Consider the following 14,290-nt stretch of genomic DNA (forward strand, 5'->3'; position numbering starts at 1 on the left):
AGCCAATGACCAGCCTCACCTCAACGTCACTCCCATCTTCACCACAGCAACAACACTAACAAACACACATACATACTATGTAGGTACTCAAGATATTCATCTCTCTCTTCCCCCTGCCCCCCCCCTCCCTCCCTATGTAAACCTAATACCACTTTCCCAAAAAAAAAAAAAAAGCTTCATAAAGTAATATCACTCTCTATTTCCCCAATCCATCCCTTTCTTTCCCTTCTCAATCATCCATGATATCTCTTTCTACATGCATGACACCCCACCCCCCAGCCCTGGTTACCCTTCTTCATGAGGTCAAGAAAACAAAACAACCCAAATCTAGTCTGTAGCCCAACCGCACAACGTAACAAAAAAAATTCCGCTGGAATTGCCCCCATCTGCTCCCCCTAGACTCCCCGCATCGAAACCAAAAAACAGCAAAACAAATAAAAGTAGAAAAAGCAAATTAGGTAGAGAAAAAAAAAGGATGTCGTCGGAGTCTGTGAGTTTGTACGTGCATGTACACATCGGGTGTCCGTGAATGCCCCAAATCCCATAACCTTTACACCACGTTGAGTGTCTGGCAGAATCTTGTGAAGCGAATAAAAATGCGAATAATGGCTTTTCCCCGGCCACCCTCCTCGTTTTATTTCGGAGCAGGAGGCGTAGGCGGCTCCAACACATGCGTGTGATCATCAGCATTAACCACCTGCCCCGGTCCAACCTGCCGACAAATAACTGTATCCGACACCCAAGGGTCCTCCAAAATCTCGCTCATCTGAGCGCGCGTTTTTGGGTTGAGATCGAGCATGCGCCCAATGACATGCCGGCTTTCCCTGGGCAACAGTCGAAGGATACGCCACGGGCCGCGGATGACTTCCTTCTTTTCGCCGCCGTCTTGGCCAGACGGCCGCTTCTCCTCGCTCTTGGACTTTTCAGGCGCAGGTTGTCCTTCGACAAAAGCTCTCTCAGGCGTGTTGTTCAAAGCGGTCATGGATGCGGATGGTGGAAGAATGAGCTTCTTCGGGTCGTGACCAGGCGTTGGATCGGCAGCAAAGAGCTTGAACGAGCTATCGGTAAGACGGGGAAGCTTCCAGGGGAAGCGTCTGAGCGTCATGCAGCAGTAGATGATGGCCAACGACCAGATATCCACCGCTTGTGGGTCGTACTTCTTTTCGTCGTAGACCTCAGGCGCAAGATATGGATCTGAGCCGACGATACCTGTACATCAACCAGTCAGTAAACTGCCGCATGGCAACACCATCTCCAGGAAGAAAAAAAAAAAAAAAAACTCACCAGAAGCAAGAACAGTGCTCGTCTCAAAAGGATACTTGAAGACGTGGGCACTACCAAAATCGATTATCTTCATGATCCCCCGCTCGCTCACCACCACGTTGTCAAGCTTCAAATCCCGATGCGCCAGCCCCATGCTGTGAAGATACGTAACACCGCTCAGAATCTGCAAGAAGCAGCAAGTGACTTCTTCTCTCGCCATCTTCCCCGTCATGACAATGGCAAACAGGTCAAACGGCGCGTATTCCATCACCTCGTACCACTTGCCCTTCTCCTGGACAATGTCAAGCGTCTCAATGATGTTGCCGTGGTGCAGAGAAGACCCCATGCAGTACTCGGCCGTCAATTTCTTGACGTATTCCCTCTCCGTCTCATATGAGTGGCGGGGTCTGAACTCCTTGACGGCAAACACGGTGCTATCCTCGGCGCGCTTCATCAACCGCACAGAACCACCCGCTCCAGCTCCCAACACCTTTCCAAGCTTTCCATACTTGGAAGTGAGACCGTGGTCGTTGTCGAATGGAATCTGACCGCCCTTTGGCGTCTTGATACCAGACCGAACCGAAGCTGCTGGTGATGAGGTGCGCTTGACCTTGCTGCCTGGCCCCAGCTTGAAGAACCTCTTCAGATCCGCCATGGAGCTATTTCGGCTGTGGATAACGTTGTCGTCGCTGTTGAGGCGCTTGTCTCCGGATATTCTGGGCAGGCTCAGGGTCGATGAACTGGGCGAGGCGTTCTTGTTCTTTTTCCTGGTGAACATGAAGCGGGACTCAATTTGTTTTGGTGTTTGACGCTTGCTCGCGGCGTAGGGGTCATTAGCCTCTCCAGTTGGCGGTGCTTGTCGGGAATAGAACAGCGAGGCAGCGGCTGCGCGGGACGGACTGCTATCGCGAGACGGTGGGACAGAGCTGGCGGGTGAGTTGGAACCACTCCCGGCGCCGAGCGAGAACAACCCCTTTCGGTGGTCACCGAGAGCGGAATGGTCTCTTCCATCTGACGTCGCGGGCCTCCGTGACACCCGCTCTTTTTCGGTCGTTGTAGAATGATGCTGGACGGATAGACGAGCAGGATTGACAGGTGCAGGCTCGTGGAGCGAATCTTGAGGCGTGATGATATCTGGCATGCGTCCCAGGCGATCTTGGTTTCCGGCAGGCTCTCTCTTCAGTCCTGCTTCCACATTATCCGTGCCGGCCGGTGTCAGCGGTGGCGTATGCATTTCTGGACTCCTCCTCGTATGACTGCTTGCTTTTAGGTGCGGTGAGCCCTGGTGGCTCGCCGAACTTCTTGTTGCTTCCCGGCTTGGTTCCCGAGAATCATCGTCGCGCGATGCAGTCTAAAGCCGAGATCGATCAAACGTCAGCCCTAAAGTTCTAGGAAAAAAAGAGACCCTGAAAAGCAAAAGACAAAGTAAGTTCTGAGACCACCCCACAAGGCCTCGGCTAGATATCTGATCCCATACTAGAATCCGCCACAACCAAGACAAAGACACCATCGATCGATAACCAGACCCACACGCCAATAGGCCCGAAAACCTGGAAACCTGGAAACGTCGATACGTACCCTGGATACTGGTAGCGATACTGGCTCGTATGAGAATATGTTCATGCGGCGTTCCTGGAGCGGACAATTCCTCAATCGCTCAGAGAGATCACGTATTTCCTCAGATGTGACCCGTCCGGGCTGTCCGAGTGAGACATTGTCTGTGTTGGCGAGGAGCGATGCATCTTCAGGGGTGATCTCCTGTACCGTCGACTTGAAGCGGACGGCGGGAGAGGATTCGGCAGCGGGTTCGTCTTTTGGGGGAGATATCTCGATTTTTGAGGGCTCTAGATGATGCGTACGACGTCGAAATCAACAAGGTGTGTCTTTCGCTAACAAACAGCGGACTGGAAATCCGTGGGGGTTTGGGGTTGAGTGAGGGGCGATCGAAACAGTGCACAGTGAGTAAGTAGGTAGTGTCCCGGTGAGACTCACCTTTGTTCAGGATCTCGTGCTGCCCTTCCGGCGCCGGGGCACTGGAAGCCATGATGGAGATGGTCTAGAAGATAGCGGTTGCGATTGCGATTGCGCCTGCGCGAAGAGGGAAAGCACGATGATAGTTTGCAGGATCCAAAGATGGAGACTGGGGGAAGCAGAGCAATCGGGCCCAGAATCCTAGATGACGGACAAGAGACGGCTGCTGGCTGGCTGCGCCTGAACCGCGGCGGAGCGCCGAGAAGAGAGGTGCGCTATACGCTACGAGGTCGTTGCGACGTGGTGGGGCTCAGCTACTTGTCCGGTACCTGGTTTACAGTAAGACGCGCCACTCAACGTTGGCTGACATCTGCGGGAGGCACGGGTACCCTTCAAGCACCTGAGCATCACCACAAGTTCCCAGGGTTCTCCCAGGTCCTGAGCGAGGGCGGCCATTTCCGGGGCCTCACGGGCCCGGCAGTGGGTCTTTTTTTATCAAGTCCCCTGATCTCTTGATCTTGTCCTCTAATTTCTTCCCACGAGCCTGACTCGCAGCGAGCATTTCACCAGCTTCCAACTACCAGTCTGTGGCGACCAAAGGCATACGCGGATACGGGCGGGATTTCCTCCTTGGGTAAGGCACCTCACGGCTGTTTGGGACACCAAAAAAAAGGCTCACTCACGCACAATCTTCCAGTGAGAGTTGGGGGGGAGGGGGGCATGGGGCGCACCGACGTAATGGAGGGGTCTCCATATCTCGGATACATGTGAGGCTCACTCCGGAAGGTGGGCTGGTTAAGAAAATGATCTCTCCGATCTCGTCATCCATCTTATCGGACCCAATGTTTCTTCTCTTTCCAATCAGAAGCTGGAAACTACCAACAACAAGCAGCCAACGAGCTCGAACACGTGTGAGTCGCATGGTGGTTGAGATGCATGATTCCGAGAGTCGGTTCAGTCGGGGCTCGGCACGCGAATCTTGTCCTTCAGTGACATGTTCACGGACAACAACGACACCCCGGCCTCCGTCCCAGCCTTGTCTCCGCTGTCCGCTGTCCACAGAACCCGGAGACCGGCGCGCGACACCAAGAACCACCGGAAACACGTCTCGCAGCGCTCATCCCGTCTTGTCTCTAACGGCCAAGTTCCACGAGATCTGGGTTTTGTCTCAGGTTTGTGATCAAAAGCTCGGGCGAATCTATCAAGGTACCTACGAGGCAAAGCTGTAAGTGTGGAAGCTGCACACCCACCCGTGCTCCCACTATCAGCACATGGTACCTCTTGAAATCATACAACTGGTGGTACATGGTGATATATATACAAAACCACAGCTACAATGCTATGGCTATTCCCGTCTCTTGTCGGATATCAAGATGTTTTGCAAACAACCGTAACGCCCCCAAACCCAGCCTGTCCTCTGACCCCTCTAAGCAACCACAGAGATGCCCATCCCCCTGGCTTGCCAGACAATCGATCTGCAAATGCCTTCTAATGACAGACCGGACAACCGGGGCTCTGACTGCTTTATCTTTGCAATCTCATAGACATGCTTGAGACTAACCGACCCAACAGTCTCGTGGCCTGGCTTCTGGGCACCTTTCCTCTTGCCCTTCTTTCCAATCGGGACGTCGGCCGCATTGAGCAACAGCCATGATGTTTGAGGCGTCCTGATCTCAAAGTGGAAGGTTCTGTCGGGCCGGACGGTGACTCGGACGGGCAATGGCGTTCCAACGTTGATGTGTGTCGTCCTCGCATTAAACTCCTACATATACCCCTTATGTCAACATTTCGATGCCGAGCTTCCCCTTCCTCCTCCCTCTTGATTTTGACCGACCTTGCAGAAATCCATCGACTTGATACCCTTGGAACCGAGGGCAGGACCGACGGGAGGACTAGGACTGGCTTGGCCGGCGCCGACAATGATCTTGACGACCTGCTCGAGGCCCTTGGCACCACCTGCCGCTGCCTTGGACATTGTGAGGCTCGGTATCGACGGTTGTTCGGGAGGGAAATAATCGGTGACTCGGTCCGAGGGTGCAATGGCGTCGCGAAAAGGTGTGGGTTGACAGCTCCGGAGCTGGGGTGGTGAGGTTCTCACGAGCGGCGCCGAGCTGCTCCAGACCAAAAATTTCGGGTGGGCGGTTGCACCGCTTCAGCCACAGCCGATGTGCCCGTTCTTGGAACTTCCAGGAGCGGTTTCAGCCACAAGTCAGACTTCTGGATGCGCGGCGTAGTGGGGCTTTTTCAGAGAGAACCCCTGTTTTAAAGGGACCCGTGCGTTGGGGCGGAGGAGCAGTGACGTCCAGTGGATGATAGCGTGCCACCGAATACAGCGGATAGGAGATTAGCCCCTCCTCTTTCCATCTTTTATTCGAGGATCTCTTTTGACGGCGGTGAACGGCTTCAGACCTTGCTCTTTTCGCTTTCTCTCCATTTCGACCCAAAGCACGGTTCTGACGATTATTATCGCAACGGCATCTTTTCACCCCTTCCTTCGCAAACAAACCGCAAACATGTTCAAGTGGGCGCAGCAGCAGTAAGAACCTCTCCATGGACGGACTGTTGTTGTATTGGTCGACTGACACCCCTTTTTTTTCTCCCTTAGGCTCGCCAACGTCGCCGGCACCAAGGAGCCCATCTATGGCCCTGAGGCAATCCAGTCCGTTGCCGTCGAGGCCGAGACCACCCCCTATACCGAGCTCACCCGCGATGACCTGAAATGGCAGGCCATGACCTCGACCAGCGTCGAGACCCAGAGCTTCTACCTCATGGCTGACAACGGTCAGCTCGGGTTTGCCCAAGTCATCTATAGTAACGTGGCGTAAGCTTCATATGTGAGAGCGACCCCTCTGCGCACACGCTGACACGCTGCATCATGCAGGGGCATCCACACGACCTGCCAGTTCAACTGCAAGCTCTTTAGCCTCGATTCCTCGAAGCCCCACCTCTGGTGCTCGACCCAGCTCACCAACCCCGACTTCAGCGAGGACAAGAGTAGCTTCTTCGCCGACGACTGCGCCGTCGAGCTCTCCGAGGACGGAACCACCTACACAATCAAGTCGATGAACGACGACCGGGCCATCGTCAACTTGACCATCAAGCGGGCCGGTCCCGGCTTCCAGGTCGGCAAGACGGGCAAGACGCTGTTTGGCACCGATCTCAAGAACCCATGGGGCACCATGCGCCATGCTTTCTGGCCACGCTGCACAGCCGAGGGCACCATCAGCACCAAGGAGGGGCCGGTCGATTTCAAGGGCAAGGCCACGTACATCATGGCTCTCCAGGGCATGAAGCCTCACCACGCGGCGGCCAAGTGGAACTTTGTCGACTTCCAGGGTCCCACTTACACGGCTGTGGTGATGAATTTTACCACACCTCCTTCCTACGGCTCGACCGAGGTGACGATTGGTGGTATTGTCAAGGATGGGGAGATCGTCATGGCCAACTGCAAGAGCACAGTTACTCACACCAAGTCGAAGAGCGACGGGGAGAACGGGTGGCCCGAGCCCGAGACCATCAAGTACACTTGGACGGGAACGACCAAGGATGGCAAGCCGGTCGAGGCTTCGTTGGAGGGTGCTTTGGAGAAGAGGCTCGACAGGATAGACGTCATGGCCGAGGTGCCTGGATTTGTCAAGCAGATTGTTTCGAGCGCTGCCGGAACAAAGCCTTATATCTACCAGGTACGTCTGTTTGTCGCAGTGGTCGTTTTACAGGTCAAGTGCTAACATGAAACGTAGTACTACCCCCAACAACAAAAACTCACTCTCAAGATCAAGGTCGACGGCCAAGAAGTCAGCGAGCAGGGCACCGTCTTTGCCGAGTCTACCTTTATTTCCGAGTGATTTTTTTTTACAAGTCAACTTTGTTTGGAATTACGACGGGAAGTTGAGTTATACACATCTGGAGTTGGCGTTTCGAGGTGTGTCTGATGAGCAGAGAGAGGGTTCTCAAGACAAAGCCACGAAAGTATATAAACAATTACATCCCCCTGAAGGTAATAGTGATGGGGGGTCGAATAATGATGTTGGAGCAGGAAAGGGGGAGATCTCTCACGAACACATAGAGCCGTAGATGGAGGGTTGGTGGTGATGATATGGGGCTCGGTTTAATATAATTGATTCTTGTTGTTTAGGTTTTCTACAGTTCATTGTGCTCTTAAGACAATTGTTCCGTTTGCATTTTCATATATATTTATTACCATCCGTTTGCATTGTTGATAAATATATTAAAATACTAATATTCTCAGCTTTATTCTTAGGCAGCAGCCTTAACAGCCGCCTAGCGACTTCACCCGGGTCTCCTGTTAGTGAGGCGCACGGGCCAATAGGGACGAGTTATACTTGATTTCAAGTGTTGTTCGCCACTCACTCACTTCATTCCCCGACTTACCTACCTTTCCTTGTTGTTTAACTCACCACCATCACCTACCGTTCCAGTTCAATTGTTGCGCGCCATGACCTGTTTTGTCGATATCTACTGAGTGTTGTTTGTTTACGATTTCAATTTCAATTTCTACAAGAAGTCGCGAAGACAATGCCGCCTACTTTGCCGGCCAGAGGTGGTCCCTCCTCGTCGAGGGCCAAGGCGGTGATGAGGAGTGTTGGGGGGAAGGCGCCGCTCGGGGTTGGGAAGGGGAAGGTGGGGGCCAAGAGGCATAGGAGGATTTTGAAGGACACGATTCAGGGGATTAGTGAGTTTTATCATTGATGATGATGGGGGGTTGGGGATGAATGAAATGCTAATTATTTTGGGGGGATAGCTAAACCTGCGATTCGGTATGTTTTTGTTGTTGTTGTTTCTTTTTGGCCGGGGGTGGGGAGGTGGTGAGTCGCGAGTCCAGTTGGTTTGTGAGAGTTGGGGATGCGACTTTTCAAGAACACACGAACCATGGGATCACAAGCTGGGATGGCGGATATGTTGCTTTGCGACTTTTCGTTCCGAGCGGCTTGCTTCCCCCATACCCGACCGACCACCACCACCACCACCTTCAAAACATCAGACCGAAGAATTTACCTGCTAATATATACATCATCCAGTCGTCTCGCCCGCCGCGGTGGTGTTAAGCGTATCTCGGGGATGATCTACGAGGAGGTCCGTAAGGTTCTCAAGGATAGGCTTTCAGTGGTATGTTTTTGCCCACCACCACCACCCACTCTCCTCTCTTCTTTGACAGGACTAATATGTTGATAGATCCTGAAGGATATCACTACTTATACCGAGTATCGCGGTGCGAAGACCGTAACGGTCGAGGATGTTAGTCCCCCCCACCCCGCCCCAACCTCCATTGATCCAACTGACAGAGAGATAGGTCATCTTTGCCCTCCGCCGTATCGGTCGTCCGATTTATGGTTTTGATCCCGAGACTTATACTGCCCCTACGACGGGAATGAAGAGAAAGGCGATTGCGGGCGCGTCGCAGGATATGGATGAAGACTAAGGTCATAAATTCGTCTGTCGGAAATCTTTCCTAGTTATTCTGTCAACGGCGTTTTGGGGGTGTGGGATATGGACGGAACACAAGGTTGGCGTTTTGGGAGGATAGGCTGTGGCGGGGATTTTTTACTCGGTTTATTTCCTTTGCCGCGGGCATTTCAAACTACAACGGATTCTGGAGGCAATTGGCAAACCATTGGTTCTTGTCATTGGGGATAAACATGTTGGTCACGGGGCGCATACTATTTGGGATGGGATGGGTCGGCAGGTGTGTGTACACCGAGTTTGCAAGGGTTGAAATTGTTTAAGGGGAATTCAAAGTTGGTACCTTATTGAACCTCACTGCTGGGTTTGTGATGTGAGCGGGTGTCTCGGGAGGATTTGTTGACTTCGCAACCCAACCGGATTGATGTCAGCCCCCTTTTCAGACTTATCACCAAAAGCCAAACATTCCACTCTATACACACACACACAACCATGAAAAGCAAATGTGATAAATCAGGTATAGATAATTAATATAGGGCTCTTTAGCGAAAGTCTATGTGGTATCTCTTGAATGAATAACGATTGGTTGTTGTTGTTGTTGTTGTTGTTGTTGTTGTGGTATCGCAGATTCCCTCCCAACCCCCCAACTTAAAAAAAAAAAAAAAAAAAAAAAGTAGATGGCCAGAAACAGAACGCCGTTGCCCCAAACCCAGTATCCAAAAAGAAGCAATTTGCCGTGTGTAAAAAGCGATTGTGTAGTTCCCGCCCAGCCCATGGTATCAAACCCAACAAATAAAAATGAAAACCCTTTCCCACCGTCTCTGTCCCCTCCCTCTCTTCCCAAGCTCGTCAGATTCATCTCCTCTTCCCATTCCCAAACTCACTCACCACCCTCTCCAGCGCCTGCGCCGCCTTTCTTTCCGACCTCCTCAACCACCCCCGGTTCAACCACTCCGGCAACACCATCTCCTCCTCCCTTTCTCCGTGTCTATTGTCCTCTCCCCTTCCCCCCACAGGAATCAACCCCGCATTAGCATGCCCCCTCGCAAAACCCACCTCCCCATCCCTCCCACATCTTTCTTTCGTCAACCTAACCGCCTCCCTCAACATATCCCCCCCCACCCCCTTCCCTCTATACCTCGACTTGACCGTCCAAGCCCTGATCACCCCCTTCCCCCCCTTGAACGAACTCAAACTGCCCCTCTGTTTATGCCTCTTGAAATTGGGATCTGACTGCCCCGCCGGACGGGAAATTTGCAACACCGTGACCCCAATAATCTCCCCCCCGTACCGGCAGGCAATAACGGTGTCCTGGTCTTCGGGAGAGTCTGACCCGAGAAAGGAAGGGGTGATGCTTTCGGCGAGGCGGATGAATGGGGAGGTGAGGTACCGTACGGTAAGGAGGTATGTCGTTACCAATGACGAAAGAATCATCAGTTTTGTTCCGAGGTCGGATGAGGAGAGGAAGAAGTGGTAGGTTATGGCCAAGGCGGCGATGAGGGAGGAGAGGGGGAGGGGGTGGGTGATTATATGGCTCGAGGCGGTTTGTCTTTGTTGGGCGATGCTATCGGCGATGAGCTTCAACGCCGCGGTTTTGTCGGGCTTGGAGGTCAGGACTTCGAGGGTCAAGGGGGGGATCTCATCTTCTTCGTCGAGGGTGGTGGTGGGGATGGGCGTTGCTGGGCGGGAATGGGATTGGGGGGTTGGTGGTGACCTTCGGAGAGAAGAGGGTGCTAGGTTGGGGGTTGATGGGTTGGAGGACATGGCGCTGTGGGGGAGGACTAGGTTGGCGCGGAGGAAGGTGAAGAATGCTATTGACATGAAAATGTAAGTTTGGTGTTTTTGATCAAGGTGTTTTGTTAAGAGTTTAAGCGACGTGAAAAATCTTGGCTGGATCGGAAATGTAACGGTGATGTTTCTGGTGGATATGGCAGTTGGGGCTTGGTGGGTGGGATTGAATGATGCCCCGCACCCTTTGGAGATTTTTCTCTCCCACGGCAGTAATGTGTCGCGTGAGAAGTCAAGGTGGGAAAGGGGACAAATCTCCAGAGACAGGATAAACGAGGGGCGATATTGAATGTAACTGAACCCCAATTTATTTCCCGAGAGAAGACAACATGAAATATGTCTCTTGAAGAGTGGTGACATAACTCTCTCCTGAATAGCGGGGCATGTTGACATTGGGAAATTTTTCTTGGGCCGAGGGGTCCCAATAGAGGGGTAGGTAGACTAATGACAACAGAAAGATAAGAAAGAAATGGACTCACCAGTACTCGTCTTCAACGCGGGCATGGCATTAATCCTGTCGACAATGGAGTTGGGGTGGCAGGCGCTCAGGTCGAGCTCGGTGACGGCCTGGGGTGATCCGTCCATGTCATAGACCGAGTATGCGTATCCGTACGTGCTGGATTTCATCGAGTCTGAAAAACAAGGCCGCGGACGGCAGTGATGAAGAGGAGTAGTGCGCCTGAAATGGGGGAAAATAAAACAAAGAAAAATTGTTAGCCGCGTTTTGCTAATACAGGGCCCGGCCCTGTGGATTTCACCCCTCCCGAGACTTGGGACTATATCAAACATCCACTATGGCCTGGGCTGAAGCAGAGGCAAATAGTAGATAGGAGGGTGGCATGGGATTAGGTGTAATAAGGCCGGGACTCACATTTTGGGGGTTGCCCGAGACCAGCAGCTTGGGTATCGATATTAGACGACGTACAGGACGGGAGAGGGCGGGGGGGGGGGCAGACTTGGATATTAAAAGCAAGATAAGGGCCAACCGCCTTCAACGGGAGAAGATGAAAATGACGACAGAGAATACGGTATAGATGCAAGCATCGACGGGCATGAATCAGCGGTACCAAACTCGAGGAGTCGTCCAGCGCCTCCAACGGGGTGGCTTTGCTTTCACGACAGGAAAGAGGAGATAGGGGTGAGAAGCTCCAGCTTTCCGAGACAGTCGAGATCACGGCAACTACAGGGCCTTTCCCTCTTTTTAACAGTTGTGGCCCGGCACCGATGAGCATGACCGGGAAGGACCCCCCGTGCTCAGACGACGGACGACCGAGTCCCAACCAAGGGGAGAGTCTGTGGGCGAAGCGAGGAAAAAAAAAAAACAACGGCTGGGGTGGGAGTTTGGGATTGGGGGAGTGCAAAAAGGGTCCAGACTGATGTTAGTCGATAAGGTCGATAAGAATGAAATACAGACCAATGAGGCGTCATGATTAGGGGCTTCGACCGCGGCCTTCTCGCGCGGCGTGTGCCAACCAGAGCGGCTTTGCTGTGCGGTACCACACACACCCTCTTCCTTCAGAGCATCTCGCGGGCGTGGTTGGCTCTCCTGGGAGCACATGCGATGATGCAAGTTCGTGCTTGTGACGGTGCGAGTGGACCCCCTCTGGCGCTGTTCAACTTGTTTCGAGATGGCCCATCGCAGATAGCCGAGTGGACGTTGATTTATCCAAGACTTGCTGACTTGCATGTTGTCTCTGTTTGAGCTGTCCAAAAGGATCAAAAGAATACGCAGATCATGAGCGGCACAGAACCATAGATTCATCATCCTTCCTGCTCACCCGGCGATCCAGAGAAAGAGAACAGACCATGATAGGATCCATGGATCCATGATTCCTCCCGAGTGCCAAAAAGAAGCCGGCCGCTGTTTGAGACCGGCCGGCGCCAGGACCCTTGCGGTGGGGATGCCGCTCGGAAACAGCGGGTCTCGACGCTGTGAAAGCGGGGGCTTCTCCCAACATCCAACACCCACCATCAACTTGAAACAGGACAGTGCCGTGATGGCCATATCATCAGGTTGTATTCGTGGGATTATTCCCAGAAAATAGGAACAGGAAGCTGCTCGCTGCCATTTCTGGCGAGGCGATGAGAGAAACACATGGACGGTATAGGCAAGAAGGGATAACCCAAACGCTGCTGGCCATGTTTGAGAGTTGCTGTCACAGGAAAGTGAATGGAACGTGCCCCGCCATCGCCGCCTCGACCAGCAAAAAGCTTGAATCTCAAACACCTAGGCTGCAGCTCCTGCATTGCTCGCATCCATTTTCGGCAGTGTCTTACGTTTTGCTGGACCAGTCTTCATTCAGACGAGAATGGACCCTGATGCCTCGAGATTGTCTGATATTTGGACCATCTTCTCATGATCAAGACGGGAGCCGCCGTGAAAGAAACTCTGTTGAGATCAACAAGATAACAGCATCTTTCTTCACATGTTCAAGGTTGAAGGTGATATTGATATACAACGCGGGGTGGTTGGCGCTAACAATGTAGACAGAAAATCCCCGTTCGTCAGTGAGCAGGGAGCTCCCAGTTGCTTCAGAATGAGAGTTGCACCGAGAGAATCCAGCAAGGTTCCCCAGGTTTGCTTTGCATGAAACAATTGGACATCGGCGGGGACGGGTGAAAAAGAAAGACTCTTATCGCTCGAGACCCAAGAATACCAATACAGCAACCCGTTGCCAACACCCCGCGTACCAAGCTTTGGTTAGACGGGTGCCAGCCTTGGCCTCGAGTAGAGGCGGCCGCTCCGGGGGATGAGAACGGGGACGGGCTGCTGTAGAGAGCGGAACGGATGCGCACCGGGGTGGTAGCGACCGGTCTGGTCGACAACCAACTCGATCGTGTCGCCGGAACCTCGTCTCGTTCGGTGAAGACCTCAGCTGAGAAGAGGCTACGAGGATGAAGATAACGGAGAACCTGGATTCCGAGGAAGGACTTCCAGGACCGTCTGTTGGTGCCTCGGGACCACGAGTTCTTTTCTTTTCGTGTGGCTCACGCAGCCTTGCCTCTGACTCCTGTTCCCTGTCCCAAGTCTTCCAACCATCATGTCTTTAGCTCACCATCTTCTCTCGGTCAGGTTCGAACGTCAGACGACATCTCAAGAACACAAAGATCTCACCGGGTCTCGTTAGCCAGTGTTAACGGAGCGCCAAGAGCCAGCATCTGGGAGAATCTGCCTCGCGGGGTTCAAGCCACGGGGGCTTACGATTGGCCCGCCGTGCAAGCCCCAACACACACGAGGCAGATCCGTTGTGACCGGAAAACGGCAATAGAATGCCATAGTGCCAAGCCAAGCGGCCACAGAATATTTAGGTAGTTCAGGAGAGAGCGGTGATGAGTTTTCCACACTCTGAACCTACTTCGTAGAGAACAGGCCACATCATTCATTGATGCCATCTGCCGGACTCAGGAACGGACTCGAAGCGGGAATCATCGATCGGGTCAGCTTGACGTCCAATCACAGCACCGCGCGCTGGACAGACACTGAACAGCGTTGGCCAAGAGGCAGCCAATCCTCATCGACCGGGCCTTGGTACCACGCTCTGCCGCCTCTTGACTGCATAGCAAGGGTCAAGTCCTACGAGTCCTAATCCGCTGCTTCTGCTTCTGCTTCTGCTTCGCTGCCTCTGCCAGACAGCTAGGACCTTGAGAGGAGCAATTCCGCGACCTGCCCCTGCCCAGTCTGCCTTTCATCCACTGGCGTTGCTCAGCGCGCACGGCGAGATCCCAAATAAAACTAAAATGGGTGGCGGAATGCTCTTGTTCGTTGCTTGCCGTTAGCTCTCACTCGCCCTGTCGTCTGTCGTCCTGTTCGGTTGGTCAGAAGAGAAAATCGCCCCTCTTTGAGAAA

The 14,290-nt window shown here is 53.1% G+C and overlaps 5 protein-coding genes across 5 annotated transcripts; 2 read left to right on the forward strand and 3 right to left on the reverse strand.

Annotated features, from left to right (window-relative positions):
• Nucleotides 1–223: 223 nt before the first annotated feature.
• On the reverse strand, nucleotides 224–3,688 carry NPR1 (Nitrogen permease reactivator protein). The gene is made up of 4 exons (XM_062910800.1): nucleotides 3,256–3,688; nucleotides 2,842–3,107; nucleotides 1,285–2,614; nucleotides 224–1,209 (listed from the first exon to the last, which is right to left on the reverse strand). The coding sequence occupies exons 1-4, from the start codon at nucleotides 3,305–3,307 to the stop codon at nucleotides 635–637; spliced, it is 2,223 nt and encodes a 740-aa protein (XP_062766775.1). The 5' UTR covers nucleotides 3,308–3,688; the 3' UTR covers nucleotides 224–634.
• A 722-nt stretch (nucleotides 3,689–4,410) lies between these two features.
• MRPL19 (mitochondrial 54S ribosomal protein YmL19) lies at nucleotides 4,411–5,406 on the reverse strand. Its single transcript, XM_062910801.1, has 2 exons — nucleotides 5,069–5,406; nucleotides 4,411–4,996 (listed from the first exon to the last, which is right to left on the reverse strand). Exons 1-2 carry the CDS (start codon nucleotides 5,207–5,209, stop codon nucleotides 4,661–4,663), a joined length of 477 nt encoding a protein of 158 aa, XP_062766776.1. The 5' UTR covers nucleotides 5,210–5,406; the 3' UTR covers nucleotides 4,411–4,660.
• Nucleotides 4,629–7,079, forward strand: SVF1 (putative cell survival pathways protein; the record flags this gene model as incomplete). Its single annotated transcript, XM_062910802.1, has 5 exons — nucleotides 4,629–4,755; nucleotides 4,807–5,770; nucleotides 5,840–6,055; nucleotides 6,116–6,917; nucleotides 6,975–7,079. The coding sequence occupies exons 2-5, from the start codon at nucleotides 5,748–5,750 to the stop codon at nucleotides 7,077–7,079; spliced, it is 1,146 nt and encodes a 381-aa protein (XP_062766777.1). The 5' UTR covers nucleotides 4,629–4,755; nucleotides 4,807–5,747.
• A 691-nt stretch (nucleotides 7,080–7,770) lies between these two features.
• HHF1_4 (Histone H4) lies at nucleotides 7,771–8,674 on the forward strand (the record flags this gene model as incomplete). Its single annotated transcript, XM_062910803.1, has 5 exons — nucleotides 7,771–7,927; nucleotides 7,997–8,012; nucleotides 8,274–8,361; nucleotides 8,428–8,490; nucleotides 8,546–8,674. 5 exons carry the CDS (start codon nucleotides 7,771–7,773, stop codon nucleotides 8,672–8,674), a joined length of 453 nt encoding a protein of 150 aa, XP_062766778.1.
• An 836-nt stretch (nucleotides 8,675–9,510) lies between these two features.
• On the reverse strand, nucleotides 9,511–13,524 carry QC763_303520 (uncharacterized protein; the record flags this gene model as incomplete). The annotated part of the gene is made up of 3 exons (XM_062910804.1): nucleotides 11,400–13,524; nucleotides 10,923–11,341; nucleotides 9,511–10,466 (listed from the first exon to the last, which is right to left on the reverse strand). Exons 2-3 carry the CDS (start codon nucleotides 11,230–11,232, stop codon nucleotides 9,511–9,513), a joined length of 1,266 nt encoding a protein of 421 aa, XP_062766779.1. The 5' UTR covers nucleotides 11,233–11,341; nucleotides 11,400–13,524.
• Nucleotides 13,525–14,290: the final 766 nt, after the last annotated feature.

The sequence above is a fragment of the Podospora pseudopauciseta genome, chromosome 3 (genome assembly GCF_035222475.1).
Source record: "Podospora pseudopauciseta strain CBS 411.78 chromosome 3, whole genome shotgun sequence".
NCBI classification, from domain to species: domain Eukaryota; kingdom Fungi; phylum Ascomycota; class Sordariomycetes; order Sordariales; family Podosporaceae; genus Podospora; species Podospora pseudopauciseta.

Bases quoted from the DNA above. Each gene is read 5' to 3' on its own strand.
- MRPL19 (XM_062910801.1), bottom strand. From the start codon at position 5,209: ATGTCCAAGGCAGCGGCAGGTGGTGCCAAGGGCCTCGAGCAGGTCGTC. The intron at 4,997-5,068 runs GTCGGTCAAAAT...GGGTATATGTAG, and splicing joins AGTCGATGGATTTCTGCAAG to GAGTTTAATGCGAGGACGAC.
- NPR1 (XM_062910800.1), bottom strand. From the start codon at position 3,307: ATGGCTTCCAGTGCCCCGGCGCCGGAAGGGCAGCACGAGATCCTGAAC. The intron at 3,108-3,255 runs GTGAGTCTCACC...CGCATCATCTAG, and splicing joins GCACGAGATCCTGAACAAAG to AGCCCTCAAAAATCGAGATA. The intron at 1,210-1,284 runs GTGAGTTTTTTT...GTTGATGTACAG, and splicing joins GAGCACTGTTCTTGCTTCTG to GTATCGTCGGCTCAGATCCA.